General features: G+C 40.6%; 2 protein-coding genes across 7 annotated transcripts in view; both read left to right on the top strand.

Moving 5' to 3' along the window:
* UBOX5 (U-box domain containing 5) overlaps positions 1-18587 on the top strand; it is a 46780-nt gene that overhangs the window by 688 nt on the left and 27505 nt on the right. For 2 of the 6 annotated variants that reach the window (XM_025263967.3, XM_025263966.3), the window contains exon 1: positions 1166-1276. The exons of 2 other annotated variants lie outside the window; for them this stretch is intronic. The gene's annotated coding sequence lies outside the window, so the exon portion shown is untranslated. Of the gene's footprint in view, positions 1-1165; positions 1277-18587 lie in introns of those variants that run through there. 2 more of the 6 variants (XM_025263965.3, XM_025263969.3) reach the window with 1 other exon arrangement.
* FASTKD5 (FAST kinase domains 5) lies at positions 1164-9556 on the top strand. The gene is made up of 2 exons (XM_025263961.3): positions 1164-1276; positions 6834-9556. Exon 2 carries the CDS (start codon positions 6871-6873, stop codon positions 9310-9312), a length of 2442 nt encoding a protein of 813 aa, XP_025119746.1. The 5' UTR covers positions 1164-1276; positions 6834-6870; the 3' UTR covers positions 9313-9556.

The raw sequence follows: 18587 nt of genomic DNA, 5'->3' as shown, positions 1-18587 counted from the left end.
AGGTTGATGCTGCTCCTCCGCAGGCTGCACTTTGAGTAGCAAGGCCCTACGGTATTTGCTTAGTACCTGGCACAGGTTGAGTCTTCAGTAAATAACAATACGAGATATATACCCTCCCCCCGCCTTTTTTTTTTAAACAGATAGTTTCTGGTTACACAAGCCTAAGGATATTATGGGTATCTCCCTCCGTTTTTTTATGTCTGGGGATAAGAAAAATAATTGCCATTTTTCTTTCTGTACAAACCATGACACAGCTCTTCTCAGCTAACTCAGGGAGCTTTGGGGCCTCTCCATACCAGTTATATTCATGGGCCTCCTCAGGTGATGCTTCATTGCCCACTTAGAGCAGACTCCTGGAGGTTCTTCATCCTGTGGAGTTGGAGCCAAGTGCTTTAGCACCAACATGCCTAACCTCTGTGCTTTAGTCATTTGTTGCTGCTGGAATCTGAATTTATGTTTTCTGTGCTTTACTCACATTTTGTGAGTCGCCTAGATTTTGTGACTCAGTGCTCTGAATGGCCTTAGGCAAGCTCTGGGATGAATTTGCTACTGCCTGGTAGACCAGAATAAAATTGAAAAACTCCATGCTACATAATACAACTGAAAAAGCAAGGCATTTGGCTGTTATACAGGCCTAATTTAATTTGTCAGTATGGTTTTCTTCCCCATTCATCAGTTTATATTTTCAGGTCCCCAGTAAGGCCTTATCATTCACCATGCAAATAAGTCACCTTTGATACCAAAGAATTCTGATGTTTCCCCTTCACTTTTCTGAAATACCATATGCAGTCTTGCAAATATAGGAAAACCGATAAAATCAAATATTTGGTTGTGCTAAAAGTGATAGGTACTTGAACTGTTTATTTGGAAATGTTTTCACGTGATTGTGGATGCAGATACTTTACCTGTCAGGATTTTGTCAATCCTCTCATAGACTCCAGCGCCGAGAGAAAATCAGTTTTTTGTTTTTTTTAATTCTCAGGGCTACTCAACACATTATTTGATAAGACGAAAGTGGAGTTTGAAGTATCCATTTATTTGTGGTAATTTTAGAATTTTATCAGGACATAAGTGGGTTAAGTTTTTCTAGCAAAAGAATCAAATCAGAATTGAGATCTGGTATCTGGTAAATTGAATATGCTGAGGGTGTCATATACTTAATCTACAGTTAGCATGGCTGCCTTCCTCCGCCTGGCTCCCCTCCTCTAACTTCTGGACTGTAGTTTAAAACGAAGCTATTCGGCCTTGCTCAGACCTGTACCTGGAAGGTGGAAAGGTAAGATTTCTCGCTCTTGTGAAATCACATCATTCAGGGTGGTTTGGGCAGTGTCTTTCAGAACAGCCGTGGTTGGTCCAGTGGTGTCTGAGGCTCCACTCTGGTTCTTTAGGACCCCTAAAGAGGAGATGGGGAGGGGAGTATCCTTGGGGCATTTACACTAGGAAAGGGACTTTGTGAAATGATGTCACATAAATTTGAACCTTTAGAGGAGACATAAGGAGTTAACCAATTGGGCATCTCTTAGTGTTCTCTTTCCAGCTTTCTTATGGATTCTTTGGGAACCCTTAAATAAGGAGGAACTAAGTCTCCTCTGTGTTTGTCTCTAGGCAAAACATCCTGGCCTCTTTTTCTTTGTAGTGCCTTTTCTCCCCACTCTTCTGCTTTATTGATTCTATATCTTCCTTGTGTTTCTTCCCTTTCCTTCTCTACACTACTTAATACTCATCTTCTAAAGTGATTGTATTTCACATCTGTATACGCAGATATAGTGTAGGAGAAGGCGATAGGACCCCACTCCAGTACTCTTGCCTGGAAAATCCCATGGACGGAGGAGCCTGGTAGGCTGTAGTCCATGGGGTCGCTAAGAGTTGGACACAACTGAGCGACTTCACTTTCACTTTTCACTTTCATGCATTGGAGAAGGAAATGGCAACCCACTCCAGTATTCTTGTCTGGAGAATCCCAGGACGGGGGTGCCTCGTGAGCTGCCATCAATGGGGTCGCACAGAGTCGGACATGACTGAAGCGACACAGCAGCAGCAGATATAGTGTCTCTGCTAAAAGTTTCATGGCAGAAAAGTGAGTAGCTAACTGTTTGCCATTTGCAGTTTGTGTCTGCATGGCTCTAAGATTAGTTTGTCATCGTTCATTACTGGGCATCCATAGACAAGTTCTACAGACAGTAGGAAGTGCTTGTACTGGAAATAACTTTTCAACCTTTTTCTTGAGTATTTAGGTTACTTTATCTATTCATTGGTTGTCTTCTTGAAGAACAATTTCTTGTTAGAACATCCTTTTTGTAAATTTAATTTTTTCAAAGTTATATGTGTGCATGGCTTATATAGTTAAATTCCATGGTGGCACTGTGGTTAGGACTTGGAGCTTTCACTGCCCACACTGCAGGTTCAATCCCTGGTTCAGGAACTAAGATTCCATAAGCCGCATGGTGTGGCAAAAAAAAAAGCAAATAGTTTGACAGATCTTATAATACTAAGTATTAACTCCATTTTTGTTCTCCAGAGACACTTTTCAACTATTTGTTTGTTTCTTTTGGTATTCATTGGTGTACTGTAAATAAATAATATTTGTATTTCTATTTCTTGATTTCTAGAACATCTCTATGTCCATAAAATCTTTTGACTTCTTTGTTATGGACTTGGATGCTCTAGGTCTCTTGTATTACTGTTCAGTTTCCCTCTTTTTCCCCTCCTTTTAACCTCCCAGTATAGTTTGCTCAAAATTTTTGATTAAACGGATATTCAAGGTTTATGTTAGTAAGATTATGTAAATATTATTTACAGCTGAGCAAGGAGTATAATATAGCAATTCTTGTACAACTTTTTTGTATTGTTTGGAGTTAATAATTTTTGTTGCTGTTATTGCCTTGGTTTTCCATCTACCTATTACTTATTGGCTCAGCAGTAAAGAAGTCATCTGCCAATGTAGGAGCCATGGGTTCAATCCCTGGGTTGGGAAGATTCCCTGGAGAAGGAAATGGCAACCCACTCCCATGTTCTTAGCTGGGAAATCCCATGGACAGAGGAGTCTGGCTGGCTACAGTCCATGGGGTTGCAAAAGAGTCGGACACAACAACTTAGTGACTAAACAAATTACTTGTTTATCCTCAGATTATCCATCAGAAATGTCAGTCTCCTCTCCTGTGTAATATTCGTCTCTTCAAGCATAAACTAGTTGCTCTTTGCGTCTGTTCACAGCTGTAGTCCTGGAATCTTTATCATTATTCCTGGGGTTTCTCTTTACTTCCCTTCTATGTTGAACTGTAAATTCTGGATCCCATATCTCTCTTGCCAACTTTCACATCTTCAATTATGATAGTTCTCTTTACCTTGATACTGGGGCATCTTGTAAACTCATTCCTTCATGTAGATTTTTGTCTTTGATGTCTTCTTTTTGTTCTTTTTATAAGTAGTAATTACTAGTGATAGCTAGGATCTTAGACTGTTAAAGGTATGAGGGGCTTTTGAGCTTACCTAACCCTCCAGTTCTAACACTCCAGCTTCTTGGCACCTGGAAACCCTATACATTATTTGCTACCCGCCCCCCCCCCCCCCCCCCCCCGTCTGAAATCTGACTTCCCATTTTGTCTCTCCAATACACTAACAATGTGGGATTTGGAATCAGATAATCTTTGATGTCAAACCCCATTTTGTCCCTTAGCTGTGTAATCTTCATCAGGTTTCTTAATCTTGTGAAGACTCTTTTTCCTTATCAACAATATGGAGATAATAAAACCTACCTTGCAAAAAGGTAAGAATTGGAACTGATGCAGATGAAACTGCTTATTCAGGGCTTTGCACAGTGGAGACCCTAAGACAGTTGTGGCTCTTGTTCTTGTGGGACCCTAGTTCCCAGACCAGGGATCCAACATGCAACTCCTGCATTGGAAGCATGGGGTCTTAATCATTGGACCACCAGGAAAGTCCCTTAACCTGTATTTTTGCAAATCAGAAAGAGCCACATAATTCAAAACACTGAATCTATACCAGTCAAGCATTGATGATGCAAGAAACGGTTCTTCATTTCAGGACCACATACACTAATCTCATTAAGTAATCTTAGATAATATTAATTGAAGTAACTTAAATAATATGCTTTTAAAGTTGTATTAGTTATAAAAGTATTTGTTAAATTAATCTATGTATTCTTCTATTTAACAGTTTTAATCCTACTAAAAAGGAGAAAAAGTTAATTTGTCAAAGGTGTAGCAGAAAGTCTCCTAACAGCTATATACTTTCCTTTTATATAGGTGTATTTTAAGTGATGTCACTTGTTCTGTTTGTTCCACCAACTATTTGTATAAATCTTTCCATGTGTTGATGCCTGACACACGCTTATTCTGTAAACCAAGTTACTCCTTCTGAAAAGACATGGATTTTCAGTTTTTTTGTTATTATAAAAAAAAAATTTGTCTTTTTATTAAAGTTATTTCTTCAGATCTAGTTCTCAAGATGAGAAGGAGGACTTTGAACAATTGCTTTGGTTGGACGTTGTGCTGACCTAAATTTAGATTCAGTTCAGTTCACTTCAGTTCAGTCGCTCAGTCGTGTCCGCAACAGGTTCCAAAACAGGTACTCTTAAAAGCCTTGTTCTGTCAACTAAAGAGTTCCATTACTTGCTTTCTCCTTTGTTCCCACCATACCTGAGGTGCAGTATTAATTGAGATTCCGTTTTGAGGCATAAATCTTTAAGTATCATCTGTTAAAGAGAAAAAGTATCATCCTTAAGTATCAAATGTTAAAGAAAAAATAATCACTTCAGTACTATTTTCCTGATGTCTTCTAATTTTTAAAAAGTTGGCCATTTGCATTCATAGGAGTAAGCTAATAGTCTATAGCAAACTTTTTCTGTAAAGGGCCAGATAGTAAATATTTAATGCTTTGCAAGACATATATTCTCTGCTAGAATTACTCAACTCTGCTCTTGTAGTGAGAATGCCTCCATAGACAGCATTTAAAGCATTTAACAAATAGCCTGGCAATGTTAAAACTTTACTTACAAAAACAGATGAGGGCTGGATTTGGGCTCTGGGCCATAGTTTGCTAACACTGGATCTATAGCATCTGGACCCACAGATTGAAACTTGGTGGGAGAATGGTCCACAGGCCACAGTATGGAACTAAGTGTATAAAGATTTGGTGTGAAAGAATTCTGTTTTGGTTCACAAAGAAATTAGGAGCATACCTTCCTGCCATCCAGAGAAGCCTATGTGGCTGGGCTACTTGAAAAAAGCCTCTAACCTGCCCTGCAGTCCTCTGTTTCTTATGCTATGGGCTCCGGAAGGAAGGGACTGACGGGAGTTGCTTAAGCATTTCAGAAAATCATTCTGGCACCTTTAGAACCTTCATGGGATTTTCTGCATCATGAGCCGTGTCTGGTCCATATCTTGGCATCTTAGGGCTCCCTGAGTTTTGCTTGTGAGGCTTTGGCATTTCTCAAGCAGAAGGAGAGACAGTAAGCATTGAAAGCAAGAGTATGGCAGAGTCATTTTCATAGCATGTCGTGGTTTCTGCTGTAGAAGAAAAGTAGAACTTGTGCTGCTCTCAGGCAGAATAATCAACACCTGACTCACTGGAAGCATTGCTAATATGCCTCCTCCAGAGGAAAGCTCTGCTGCTCCCCTTGTTGTCAGCAGGGCAGTTGCATGAATTGGTGTTCCCTGAGCCCAGCTTGGAAATGCTCTTTGTGTCTCACCCATGAATTGACAGTGAGCAGGGCCTAGGCCCTCTACCCTCCCCCACCAAAGTGCTTGAGTTTTTCGGGGTTGGTTTTTTTGGGGGTGAGGGGGTATTTGGAGTAGCTGAATTTTTCTTTTTGATTTTTATTGGAGTACAGTTGCTTTACAATGTTGTGTTAGTTTCTGTTATACAGCAAAGTGAATCAGTGTACATATATCCCCTCTTTGTTAGTTTTCCTTCCTATTTAGGTCACCACAGAGCATTGAGTAGAGTTCCCTGTGCTATACAGTAGATTTTCATTAGTTATCTATTTTATACATAATGTTGAATATATTTCACTCCCAGTCCCCCAATTCTTTCCATCTCCCACTCCCCCCACCTTGGTATCCATAAATTTTTCTACATCTGTATCTCTGTTTTTTCTTTGCAAATAAGCCCATCTGTATGTACCATTTTTCTGGATTCCACATATAAGTGATATTATATGACATTTGTTTTTCTGTTTCTGACTTCACCTGAATGACTGTCTCTAGGTCTATCCACATCTCTATAAATGGTACTATTTCATTCCTTGTGAGTGAGTTTTCAAGTTTACTTCCCAAGTCAGTGACTGCTCTGTGATAGTGATTCAGACTCTTGTAGGCCTTGAGAGGAGAATAGGCATCTTCTACAAGGTACAGAAGTAGCATTAAAACAACTGAATTCTGTAATCAATAGGAGGAATGGGGTGGGGGGTTATTGTGGGTATAATTGTGCTGATATCAAAGAGGTGGAATAGATTGCTTATTTCTGTTCTTAGCTTTCTTTTTGGAAATCTGCTTTCCTCATTCCTGTTGGATTTTAGTGCAACAGCTGTCTCTAACTGTAAAGAAAGTCTGGCCAGAGGACAGAGGAAATTTAAACTGAGGAGCAGTCCAAAGAACTACTCAATGGTACCCTAGGTTTGGGGTTTTCCTGTGCCTTTATGCAGGGTACATGGGGTTTTTCCTTGATGTATGCTGTCTTGTGGTTTGGGCATTCACTAACATTGAACTTACTTGAGTGGACAGTGGTATAGTTTTAATCCATGTCTTATAGTCTGTAAATTTTAGTATTAAGATAGGTGGAAGCCACTTATTCTTCATCTACCCTTTTTTCAGTATCTGGCACCAATTCTGGCCCAGTCATTTGTGATCCATGGCTCTTGTGATATGCCGAAGATTTCCAGGCACTTTATGTGGAACACCTTCCCAACCAGCTCTAATCAAGAACCATATAAACAAGAAATGGCTTGGTCAGACATGTGAGGACTGTGCTCTGACTGCTAGAATGATCAGTACTGACACCAGAATGGCAGCCATTCTCCAGCTGTTAAAACCTATAAGATATTGGACATTTTGCAGTCCTTTGACCTACAGTGCAACCCAAAGTGTGGTATGGTGGAATATGAGAAGCTACATGTGGCACAAAGGACAGGACTCTCCAGAAAACAGCCTCTGCTGTCTTGCCAGAAAAGTTAACATTTGTAACACCTCTGCTTCTTGGAGGCTTCTGACAACCGGCAGTACCCTCCCAGGTTTGGAATTCAGCAGGGCTTCTGCCTCTAAGGCCAGCACGTTGAACCTGCACTCACCCAGGGCCATGAAAATTGATGAAGAGGATATAGAAACTTTTGATTCCCTTGAAGACCCTCGAGTTTTCCTCCAGCTAAGACCAGAATATCAGCTTCACAGCTATGACAGATCTGAGACTTGTCAACCTCTGTCAATTTCAGAAGGTGAACTAATTTTGCACAAAGTCACCGTTTATCAAGATAATCTCCAGCCTCAAATTATTGTTGACTATTTCTGTAAGCTGAGTTCTTTGCCTGCAGAGCAACATCCTGTTTTGCTGTCCAGTACCAGCTTTGCTCTGCTTTGCCAGTTGAGTGTGAAAAACATACATCTCTTTGATGCCCCAGATCTGATCAGTATTTTGAAAGCTTTTGTCAGTTTAGGAATTCCTCATTCCCATTCAATGCTAGATGTGTTTGAAACAAACTTTTGCCATAAGGTATGGGAAATGAGTCTGGATCAACTTCTCTTGGTGGCTGACCTCTGGCGGTACTTGGGACACAGAGTACCTCGGTTTTTAAAGATCTTTTTTAGTTATCTTAATTTGCACTGGAAAGATCTATCCTTGTCCCAGCTGATTCACTTAATTTATATTATAGGTGAAAGTCGTCAGGCACCCCAGGATCTAATGCAAAAACTAGAATCATTGATCCTCAAGTATATAGATTTGATCAATTTAGAAGAGATTGGTACAATCTGTTTGGGGTTTTTTAAGTCGAGTAGTAATCTCTCTGAATTTGTCATGCGGAAATTTGGAGATCTGGCTTGTGCTGACATGCAGCATCTGAGTAGTTATGCCTTAGTGAATATTCTTAAAATGTTCCGTTTTACTCATGTGGATCACGTAAATTTCATGAAGCAATTTGGACAGATTGCTCCTCAGCGAATTCCTTCCCTGGGAGTTCAGGGTGTCATGCACCTGACTCTTGCCTGCTCGGCATTACGCTTCCTGGATGAAAGGGTAATGAATGCTGTGGCTGCTTCTTTGCCTCCTAGGGTAGCATACTGTCGAAGTAAAGATGTTGCCAAGATTCTGTGGTCATTTGGAACTCTGAATTATAAGCCACCCAATGCAGAAGAGTTTTATTCTAGCCTGATAAATGAGATTCACAGAAAGATGCTTGAGTTCAATCGATACCCAGAACACCTGCTCACGTGCTTGCTGGGCCTGGCATTTTCTGAGTACTTTCCAGTAGAGCTCATAGATTTCGCTTTGAGTCCAGGGTTTGTCAGGTTAGCTCAGGAGAGAAGTAAATTTGAGGTCACCAAGGAGCTGTATACTCTTGATGGTACAGTTGGCATTGAATGTCCAGATTACAGAGGCAATCGTCTTAGTTCTCAGCTTCAGCAAGAGGGGTCAGAAATGCTATGGAATCTAGCAAGGAAGGATATGAACTCAAAACCTGAATTCATAGAAGCTCTCTTTTTACTTGAGACCATGTTGGGTGGGCCGCAGTATGTCAAACACCATATGATTTTGCCTCATACCCGATCTTCTGATTTAGAGGTTCAGCTTGATGTTAACCTGAAGCCATTACCATTTAACAGAGAAGCCATACCAATTGAAGATGTAGCCAAGTTAAGGCTTAAGCATGTGGGAGTCAGCCTTACCGATGATTTGATGAATCAGCTACTAAAAGGGAAATCAAAAGGGCATTCCCAGGGGGAAATTGAGTCAGACAATGGGCAGCAGCCCTTGAAATTAGAAGAGACGGCTAAACCTGTGGGAAGTTCCCTTTGCAATAAGGTAGACAGACTGGGGGCCATGGAGATGGCTGGCCTATCCCCCGCGACCTGCTTGCAGGCCCCACAAGTGAAGCTGGCTATTCAGTTGACAAACAGGAACCAGTATTGCTATGGTTCCAGGGATCTGCTCGGACTGCATAATATGAAGAGGCGGCAGCTGAATCAACTTGGGTACCGAGTGGTGGAGTTATCTCACTGGGAATGGCTCCCACTACTGAAACGAACTCGCTTAGAAAAACTGGCATTTCTCCATGAGAAGGTGTTCACCTCTGCTCTCTGAGGGCCTTCAGGGTCATTTCTACTCATTAATGCTGTAGACATGCACTGTACCAGGTATTGTGAAACAGTTGCAAAAGCCAGAATGTAGATTTGGTAATAAAATTATCTGTTAAGATTAAGTTGTACCCTGTCTGTGGCAGACAGAAGCTAGTGTACATTACTGTGAATGAATTATAACTTGGTCCAGTTGTGTAAGTTGCTGCTAATTTGTACAAGTAAATAATAAACATCTTAAAATCAAAAAACTCCTTATTTTCCTTTCTGTTTACTAGCCTTATCTCATGATTTGCTTTGAATTTTTAGGATAAAAGTATAGTCAGGCATTGTCTAAATCTAATTTTTAAAAAATGGTTTTCTTATATTTTGTTTTAAAGTAATAATCTTCTACAGCTTATCTTGTACATCATCGTTTTTCCCCCATGCATGTTTTCTTCACACCCCCTAGAATTAAAGTCCTTTTCATTTTCCTTTAGATTTGGTTGGTTCCTGTTTTAAAGAGCCATTTCAGAATTAGCTTAATATCTTCCCCTTAGCTCCCTCTTCTGCATTTCTACTTCTCTTGCATAATTCTCCCTAACCCCTTTCCAAGGGATATTTTCTTCCTAAAATTGGACCTAGGAGAGTAGAATTATATGAGTGCCTTTTGGGTCAGTGGTTCCCAAATCTGATGACCAGGTAGAAGAATGTTTTTCATGGCAAGCAGCTCCAACAAGAAGGAAATGTATTACTCCCATAATAGGAAGTCTAGGGAGATTGAGGTTTGTATTAGAGCCACAAACATAAGAAGAATGGATATATGTGAGAAACTTAATACAAATAACTTTTATAAATGCGGTCTATGAAAACTTTTAAAGTGGACTCCTCCCACTGTTACTTAGGTTTCCCCTCAAAGGTCACTTCCCCATCCATGCTAGCTAAAACTACCCCATTGGCCTTTGATCATGCCTTGTCACCTTCAGGTGTTTTCCCCATTGCATTCAGCATTAACAAATTTTTCTTTCTATCTTTGTTGATTTCCCTGTTGGAAAGTAGGCCCTTGAGTTAACTTTGTCTAGAATTTATCTCCAGTGCCTAGGACAGTGGGTCCTGGTACATAATGTTCAGTGAGTGATCAGGGAATTAAGAATGGTTGGGCATTGCTGGAGAGTTGGGTGTAGAAGGAAGGGAGAGGGTGGGGCTAGAGGGAGAAAAAGAATATCTGGGTAACAAAAGCCTATGACCTTGCTAAAGAGCCTGGGTTTACAGGGGCTGGAGTTCCTCTGAAGGGTCCTAAGTCAGGGAGTATTTGGACAGATTCATGTTTTAGAAATGTTAGGGGAAAAGCAGGACAGAACTAGATTGAGGGGTGAGGATGTGTGAGATAAGGAGAATATTTCACAAATGTGTGCAAGAGCTCATATGAGAAATGATGAAGGCCAAAATTATGAGAATGGAAAGTTTAAATTTCAGAGATGTTTGGGAGGGGAAAAAGACCACAACTTGCTAATTAATTGGTTTGGGGAATGAAAATGAAGATTTTAGTGCCTAGACTGATAGAGAGTTGTCAACTAAAATTGAGACAAAAGCAGGACACATGTTTGGGTAAAGAGTTAATGCTGAGACTGTCTTGGTCATGCTGAGGTGGGCCTCTGGGCAGAAGGGTTTAGGCTGGAGTTTCAACTGGGCATGAGGTCAGATGGCAAAAACCATGAGTAAAATTGCCTAGGACAGGTGGAAAGTAGGTTATTGCAGGTAGGGAGGGAAAAGATGACCAAGAGTAGAATACCAGGACTTAAAGGAAGGTCAAAGCAAAGAGATCCAGTGATAAAGACAGATAATCAGGAAAAAGTAGGGGCATAGAAGTAAGTCTGGTCTCTCCAAGACCACTCACTAGAGAAAAAACTTACAGTTTATTATAGTGAAAGGATGCAGATTAAAAATGGTGAAAGAAAAAGGGACATAGTATAGTATCTAGGAGAGACACGTCACAAGTTTTTAGTTGTCTTTTTCCATTAGAGACATACAGACAGCCCTTAGTTAATCCCAGCAATGATGTTTGCCAACACGTACAGATATTGCCAGTCAGGGAAGCTCCGGTCTTGTTGTGCAGGTCAATCATGTAGACGTGAAGTGAGTGCCCACACAGTTTACCTTAGTTACTCAGTCCCCAGCCCCTGGAGACATTCACCTTATTACAGCAAAAGACAAAAGGCATTTTCAGCTTATTCCACCATAAGTTACATTGTTAGTGTAAACTACCTGGTGTTTACCTTGGGTGTGGCCCAAGGTCTTAAGTGAAAGTGAAGTGCGACCCCATGGATTGTAGCCTACCAGGATCCTCCGTCCATGGGATTTTCCAGGCCAGAGTACTGGAGTGGGTTGCCATTTCCTTCTCCAGGGGATATTCCCTACCCAGGGATCAAACCCAGGTCTCCCACATTGTAGGTAGACACTTCACCGCCTGAGCCACCAGGGCCCTCAAGGCCCAAGGTCTTAGGTGTATATAAGACAGTCTTATCAGGCACTGTATTCCAAAGGCATAGAGATTATCTCTCAGGACATTTCTTTGCAAAGTGAAAGACTTGAATACTCCAAACCTACTGAGTTAACCTTTCACTGCACAGAAACCAAGGGTAAAGCGTACTTCAGAAAGGAAAGAGTATGTATCCTCAGTTCCTCGGAAGAGAAAATGAAGGCAAGAACTAGAAAATCTTCAGTTTAGCAAATTGGCCATCAGTGATGACCTTAACTTTAGCAATTTGTTTTTATTTATTTATTTTGACTGTGCTAGGTCTTCGTTGTGCTCAGGCTTTTCTCTAGTTGTGGCAGTCGGGGGCTACTCTCTAGTTGCGGTGCTCAGGCTTCTCACTGCCGTGGCTTCTCTTATTGCTCAGCACAGGCTCTGGAGCTCTCAGGCTTCAGTAGTTGTGGCCCCCAGGCTCTAGAGCACAGGCTCAATAGTTGTGATGCACGGGCTTAGTTGCTCCGCAGCAAGTGTGATCTTCCCAGATTAGAGATTGAACCCTTGTCTCCTGAGCCACTAGGGAAGCCCAACTATAGCAATTTGAGTTACATAGTCATGGAAAAAGCCAGATTGCACACCTGTTGAAGGAATGGATTACAAATATGAGGCAATACCTTGAGAACCTTGAAGGGATGGGGAAACTTGAGCGGGATTTACAATGGGACTAGAATTGCCAGATAAATTACAGTATGCCCAGTTAAATTTGAATTTCAGATAAACAATGAATAACATTTTCTAAAATGCACATAAAGTTGGCCATTTTAAACAGTGTACAGTTCAGTGATATTTAGTACCTTGATAGTATTGTGTAGCCTATCATCACTATCTAATTCCAGAGCATTTTCTTCACCCCCAAAGGAAACGCTGTACCCTTTTATCAATCGCTTCACATTTCCCCCTTTCTCAGACCCTGACAGCCACTAATCTTTGCCTCTGGATTTGCATACATGGTGGGTATTTTGTATAAATGGAATATGCAGCTTTCTGCGTCTGACTTCTACTTAGCATAATATTTTCAGGGTTCATTGATACTATAGCATGTTGTTGTTGTTTAGTCGTTAAGCTATGCTTGACTCTTTGCAACCGCATGGACTGTAGCCCATCAGGCTCCTCTGTCAATGGGATTTCCCAAGCAAGAATACTGGAGTGGGTTGCCATTTCCTCTACAAGGGATCTTCCTGACCCAGGTATCGAACCTGTGTCTCCTGCATTGACTTGAATTCATTACCACTGAGCCACCTGGGAAGCTTATTATAGCATGTACTAGTACTTCATTCCTTTTTATGGCTGAATAGTATTTTGTTGCATGGATATACAATATCTGATTTGTCTCTTCATCAGTTGATGGATTGGGTTTTTTACCCCTTTTAGCTGTTGTGAGTAGTGCTGCTGTAAATTAGTTCAGTTCAGTTCAGTTCACTTCAGTCGCTCAGGCGTGTCCAAAGCTTCACAGCCCCATGGACTGCATCATACCAGGCTTCCCTGTCTATCACCAACTCCCGGGGCTTGCTCAAACGCATGTCCAATGAGTCAGTGATGCCGTCCAACCATCTCCTCCTCTGTCATCCCCTTCTCCTCCTGTCTTTCATCTTTCCCAGCGTCAGGTTTTTAATGAGTCAGCTTTTCGCATAAGGTGGCCAAAGTATCGGAGTGTCAGTTTCAGCATCAGTCCTTCCAGTGAATATTCAGGACTGATTTCTTTTAGGATGGACTGGTTTAATCTCCTTCCTGTCCAAGGGATTCTCAAGAGTCTTCTCAAACACCACAGTTCAAAAGCATCAGTTGTTTGGCGCTCAACCTTCTTTATGGTCCAACTCTTAACATCTGTACATGACTACTGGAAAAACCATAGCTTTGACTATATGGACCTTTTTTGGCAAAGTAATATCTCTGCTTTTTAATATGCTGTCTAGTTTGGTCATAGCTTTTCTTCCAAGGAGCAAGTGTCTTTTAATTTCATGGCTGTAATCACCATCTGCAGTGATTTTGGAGCCCAAGAAAATAAAATCTCTCACTGTTTCCATTGTTTCCCCATCTATTTGCCATGAAGTGATGGGACTGTTTGCCAAGGTCTTAGTTTTTCACATGTTGAGTTTTAAGCCAACTTTTTCACTCCCCTCTTTCACTTTCATCAAGAGCCTCTTTAGCTCCTCTTCACTTTCTGCCATAAGGGCGGTGTCATCTGCATATCTGAGGTTTATTGCTATTTCTCTCAGCAATCTTGATTTCAACTTGTGCTTCACCCAGCCTGGCATTTTACGTGATGTACTCTGTATATAAGTTAAATAAGCAGAGTGACAATATACAGCCTTGACGTACTCCTTTCCCAATTTGGAACCAATCCATTGTTCCATGTCCGGTTCTAACTGTTGCTTCTTGACCTGCATACAGATTTCTCAAGAGGCAGGTCAAGTGGTATTCCCATCTCTTTAAGAATTTTCCACAGTTTGTTGTGATCCACACAGTCAAAGGCTTTGGCATAGTCCATAAAGCTGAAGTTAGATGTTTTTCTGGAACTCTCTTGCCTTTTCTACGATCCAGTGGATGTTGGTAATTTGATCTCTGGTTCCTCTGCCTTTTCTAAATCCAGCTTGAACATCCAGAAGTTCTTGGTTCACGTACAAGCCTTGCTTGGAGAAATTTTGAGCATTACTTTGCTAACATGTGAAATGAGTGCACCTGTGTAATTGTTTGAACATTCTTTGGCATTGCCTTTCTTTGGGATTGGAATGAAAACTGATCTTTTCCAATCTTGTGGCCACGGCTGAGTTTTCCAAATTTGCTGGCATATTTGAGTGCAGAACTTTCACAACATCATCTTTTAGAATTTGAAATAGCTCAGCTGGAATTCTGTCACCTCCAACTAGCTTTGTTCATAGGATGCCTCCTAAGGCCCACTTGACTTCACATATCAGGATGTCTGGGTCTAGGTGAGTAATCACACCATCATGGTTATCTGGGTCATTAAGATCTTTTTTATATAGTTCTGTGCATTGGGCTTCCCTGATAGATCAGTTGATAAAGAATCCACCTGCAGTGGAGGAGACTCTGGTTAGATTCCTGAGTCAGGAAGATCTGCTGGAGAAGGGATAGGCTACCCACTCCAGTATTCTTGGACTTCCCTTGTGGCTCAGCTGGTAAAGAATCTGCCTGCAATGTGGGAGACCTGGGTTCAATCCCTGGGTTGGGAAGATTCCCTGGAGAAGGAAAAGGCTATCCACTCCAGTATTCTGGCCTGGAGAATTCCACAGACTGTATAGTCCATGGGGTCACAGAGAGTCGGACATGATGAGCAACTTTCACTTTCTGTGTATTCTTGCCACCTCTTAATATCTTCTGCTTCTGTTAGGTCCATACCGTTTCTGTCCTTTATTGTGCCCATTGGCTCAGCTGGTAAAGAATCTGCCTGCAATGTAGGAGACCTGGGTTCAATCCCTGGGTTGGGAAGATCCCCTGGAGAAGGGAAAGGCTACGCAGTCCAGTATTCTGGCTTAGAGAATTCCATGGACCATGTAGTCCATGGGGTCACAAAGAGTCAGACACGACTGAACGACTTTCACTTTTCACTTTGCATGAAATGTATCCTTGGTATTCTGGTTTTCTTGAAGAGATCTCTAGTCTTTCCCATTCTGTTGTTTTCCTCTATTTCTTTGCATTGATCACTGGAGAAGGCTTACTTCCTTCTCCTTGCTGTTGTTTGGAACTCTGCATTCAGATGTGTATACCTTTCCTTTTCTCCTTTGCCTTTCTCTTCTCTTCTTTTCTCAGCTATTTGTAAGGCCTCCTCAGGCAACCATTTTGCCTTTTTGCATTTCTTTTTCTTGAGGATGGTTTTGATCAATGCCTCCTGTACAATGGCCATAGTTCTTCAGGCACTTTGTCTATCACATATGCTGATAGACAGCTCTATCAGCTGTTGTGAATATTCACATATAAATTTTTGTTTGAATACCTGTTTTCAGTGTTTTTAAGTATATAGAAATGAATTGCTGAGTCATATATTAATTCTGTGTGTAACTTATGGAGGAACCTCCAGATTTCCATGGTGGCTATACCATTTTACATTCCTAGTACCTCAGAATTTACTAGGGTTCCGGTTTCTCCGCATCCTTGCTATATGAAAAAATAGCCATCCTAGTGGATGTGAAGTGATATCTTATTGTGGTTTTGATTTGCATTTCCCTAGGGAGTTGGTGATGGACAGGGAGGCCTGGCATGCTGTGATTCATGGGGTCGCAAAGAGTCGGACACGACTGAGCGACTGATCTGATCTGATCTGAGGGACTCATAATGTTTAGTATCTTTTCAATCATAATGTCAAATCGTCTAGCCCATGAACACAGGATGTCTTTCTGTTTACTTGGGTCTTTAATTTGTTTCAACAACACTTTATATTAATAGTTTTCAGTGTACAAGTTTTGTACCTTCTCAGTTAAATTTATCCCCAAGTATTATTTTTGATGCTATACTGAATGGAATTTTCTTATGTTCCTATATGAATTGCTGATTGCTAGTGTATAGAAATACAACTGACTTACCCTGCGTCTTTACTTAATTCTTTTATTAACTCTTTTAAGTGGGTGTATGTATATTCTCTATGATTTTCTATATATGGGATCTTGTCATCTGTGTATTTAGTTTTACTTGTTCCTTTCTACTTTGGATACCTTTTAATTTCATTTTCTCCCTAATTGCTCTAATTAGAACTTCTAGTACAAAATTAAATTGTAGTGGTGAAAGCAGGCATCCTTGTTTTATTCCAGATCTTAGAGGGGATGCTTTCAGTCTTTCACCATAGAGTATAATATTAGACCCCTTGGATTTTTCATAAATGACCTTTACTGTATTGAGGAAATTCTATTCATAGTTTGCTGAATGTGCAATAAATAATTTTTTAATGTAAGTATGTCTCAAGTAGTACATGGAACATTCTTATACTAAACAAATTATCAACCAAAAAAATCCATTTTTATCTAAATTTATCCAGATTTCATATTTAAGTCGACATGTAAATTTTTTATTTGCTAAATTGATAACCTTAAGGACAAGGCTGGATTCTTTTGAGGTGGTTGATGGAGGCAGAAGAGACTTCAATGTTATTTGCATATTGAGGAAAGGATCCAACAGTTAGAGATAAGTTTAAGATTCAAGAGAGAGGCAAGAACAGATGGAATAAGGCCGTGGAGGGGAGGGACAGAGTTAGGGTCAGATTTGTACAAGAAGAGCTTGGCTGCCTTACCTGGGTTCCCACATAAGTTTCCTGACACTGCTATTAAGGTGCTAAGTAAATGGTATTAGAACCCTTTGCCCATCTGTGCCTTGTTTTGATCCTACAAATTTTTTAAGAGTAAAAACTGTGTCCGCTTGTGCCTGGCAGTGTACCTTGTGCACATATTAAGCTCTTGAAGATTGCTCCAAGTATATAACATTGCAAGCTTCTTTTGGACTTAGACCTGTGTTCTGGCCTTCCTGTGCCTGAGACAGCTGTCTTTTATTTTAACTAGCTGTTAAAGAAATGAACACAAGTCAGATTTTTTACTTAGATGGACGGGTAACTCAATTTAGAAATTATAACAAGTAAGATTGCTCCAAGTATATAACATTTCAAGCTTCTTTTGGACTTACACCTGTGTTCTGGCCTTCCTGTGTCTGAGGCAGCTGTCTTTTATTTTAACTAGCTAGAAGAGAAATGAACACAAGTCAGATTTTTTACTTAGATGGACAACTCAATTTAGAAATTGTAACAAGTATTATACTTCTTTAAAGGCTGAAGTGCCCAATTTATAAAATTGCTCAGTGCATTGGTATTCCACCCACTCTTTGAGGCTAAATGCTTTTCTCTTATTTGACAGGTAGTCTTTTCTTTTTTTAAATTCTGTAACCTGTTTGAGCCTAGTCTTTAAAATATGTGTATCTGCCAGAATTACTTTCCATTACATTTTCATGAAACTCAAAAATCAGTTTGTATAACTCAGTTATGGCAACTTCTTTGTAAGCCAAAGGAAGATGGATGTACAGGTGTTCAGAAAGTGTCATGGTCACCTTATTCTCTTCTAAAGTATCCCTCCACACTTCCCTATTGCTAGGTTCTGAGTCTTCAGCAACAAAAAGATTTGCTTGACTGCTTTAAGGAAACACAGACAGAAACCTTTGAGATAAGATGACCAGTTTGTCCCAGTTTGCTTGGGACTTTCCTGTTTTTAGCACTGAAAATTCCACTTTCTGAATAGACCATGTGGTTGGTCACCCTCCCTCTGGATCTCTTTTCAGTACTGTTCTTGTACATTCCCTTCCTCACCCTGAGTATAGGGAGGCAGAGAAGAAATGTCTCGCACCATTTGGACATCCAGTTCTGTATCAGCTATTAGCTGCGAGAAATACTCTGAGCGTGTATCTGTAGCCTTATTCTTACTTATATCATCCTGTGACCCCAGGAACCCAGTCCCATTATTTTATCAACTTAAAACTCTAAACATACAAAAGGAAAACTTTTCTGCTTAGTCATAGTTATCATTTAAGTGACAGGTACTCCAAGAATAAGCATGTTGGTTTGTTTCAAGTTTGTTTCTTACAGTGTGGGTTGTTGTTGTTGTTCAGTCGCTCAGTCGTGTCCAACTCTTCGCGACCTCATGGACTGCAGCACACCAGACTTCCCCTGTTCTTCACTGTCTCCTGGAGTTTACTCAAACTCATGTCCATTGAGTTGGTGATGCCATTCAACCATCCCATCCTCTGTCGTCCCCTTCTCTTCCTGCCTTTAATCTTTCCCAGCA

The sequence above is a fragment of the Bubalus bubalis genome, chromosome 14 (genome assembly GCF_019923935.1).
Source record: "Bubalus bubalis isolate 160015118507 breed Murrah chromosome 14, NDDB_SH_1, whole genome shotgun sequence".
NCBI lineage: Eukaryota > Metazoa > Chordata > Mammalia > Artiodactyla > Bovidae > Bubalus > Bubalus bubalis.
Note: the sequence above shows the minus strand (reverse complement) of the source record. Positions and strands in the feature narration are given on the sequence as shown.

Bases quoted from the DNA above. Each gene is read 5' to 3' on its own strand.
- FASTKD5 (XM_025263961.3), top strand. From the start codon at position 6,871: ATGGCTCTTGTGATATGCCGAAGATTTCCAGGCACTTTATGTGGAACA.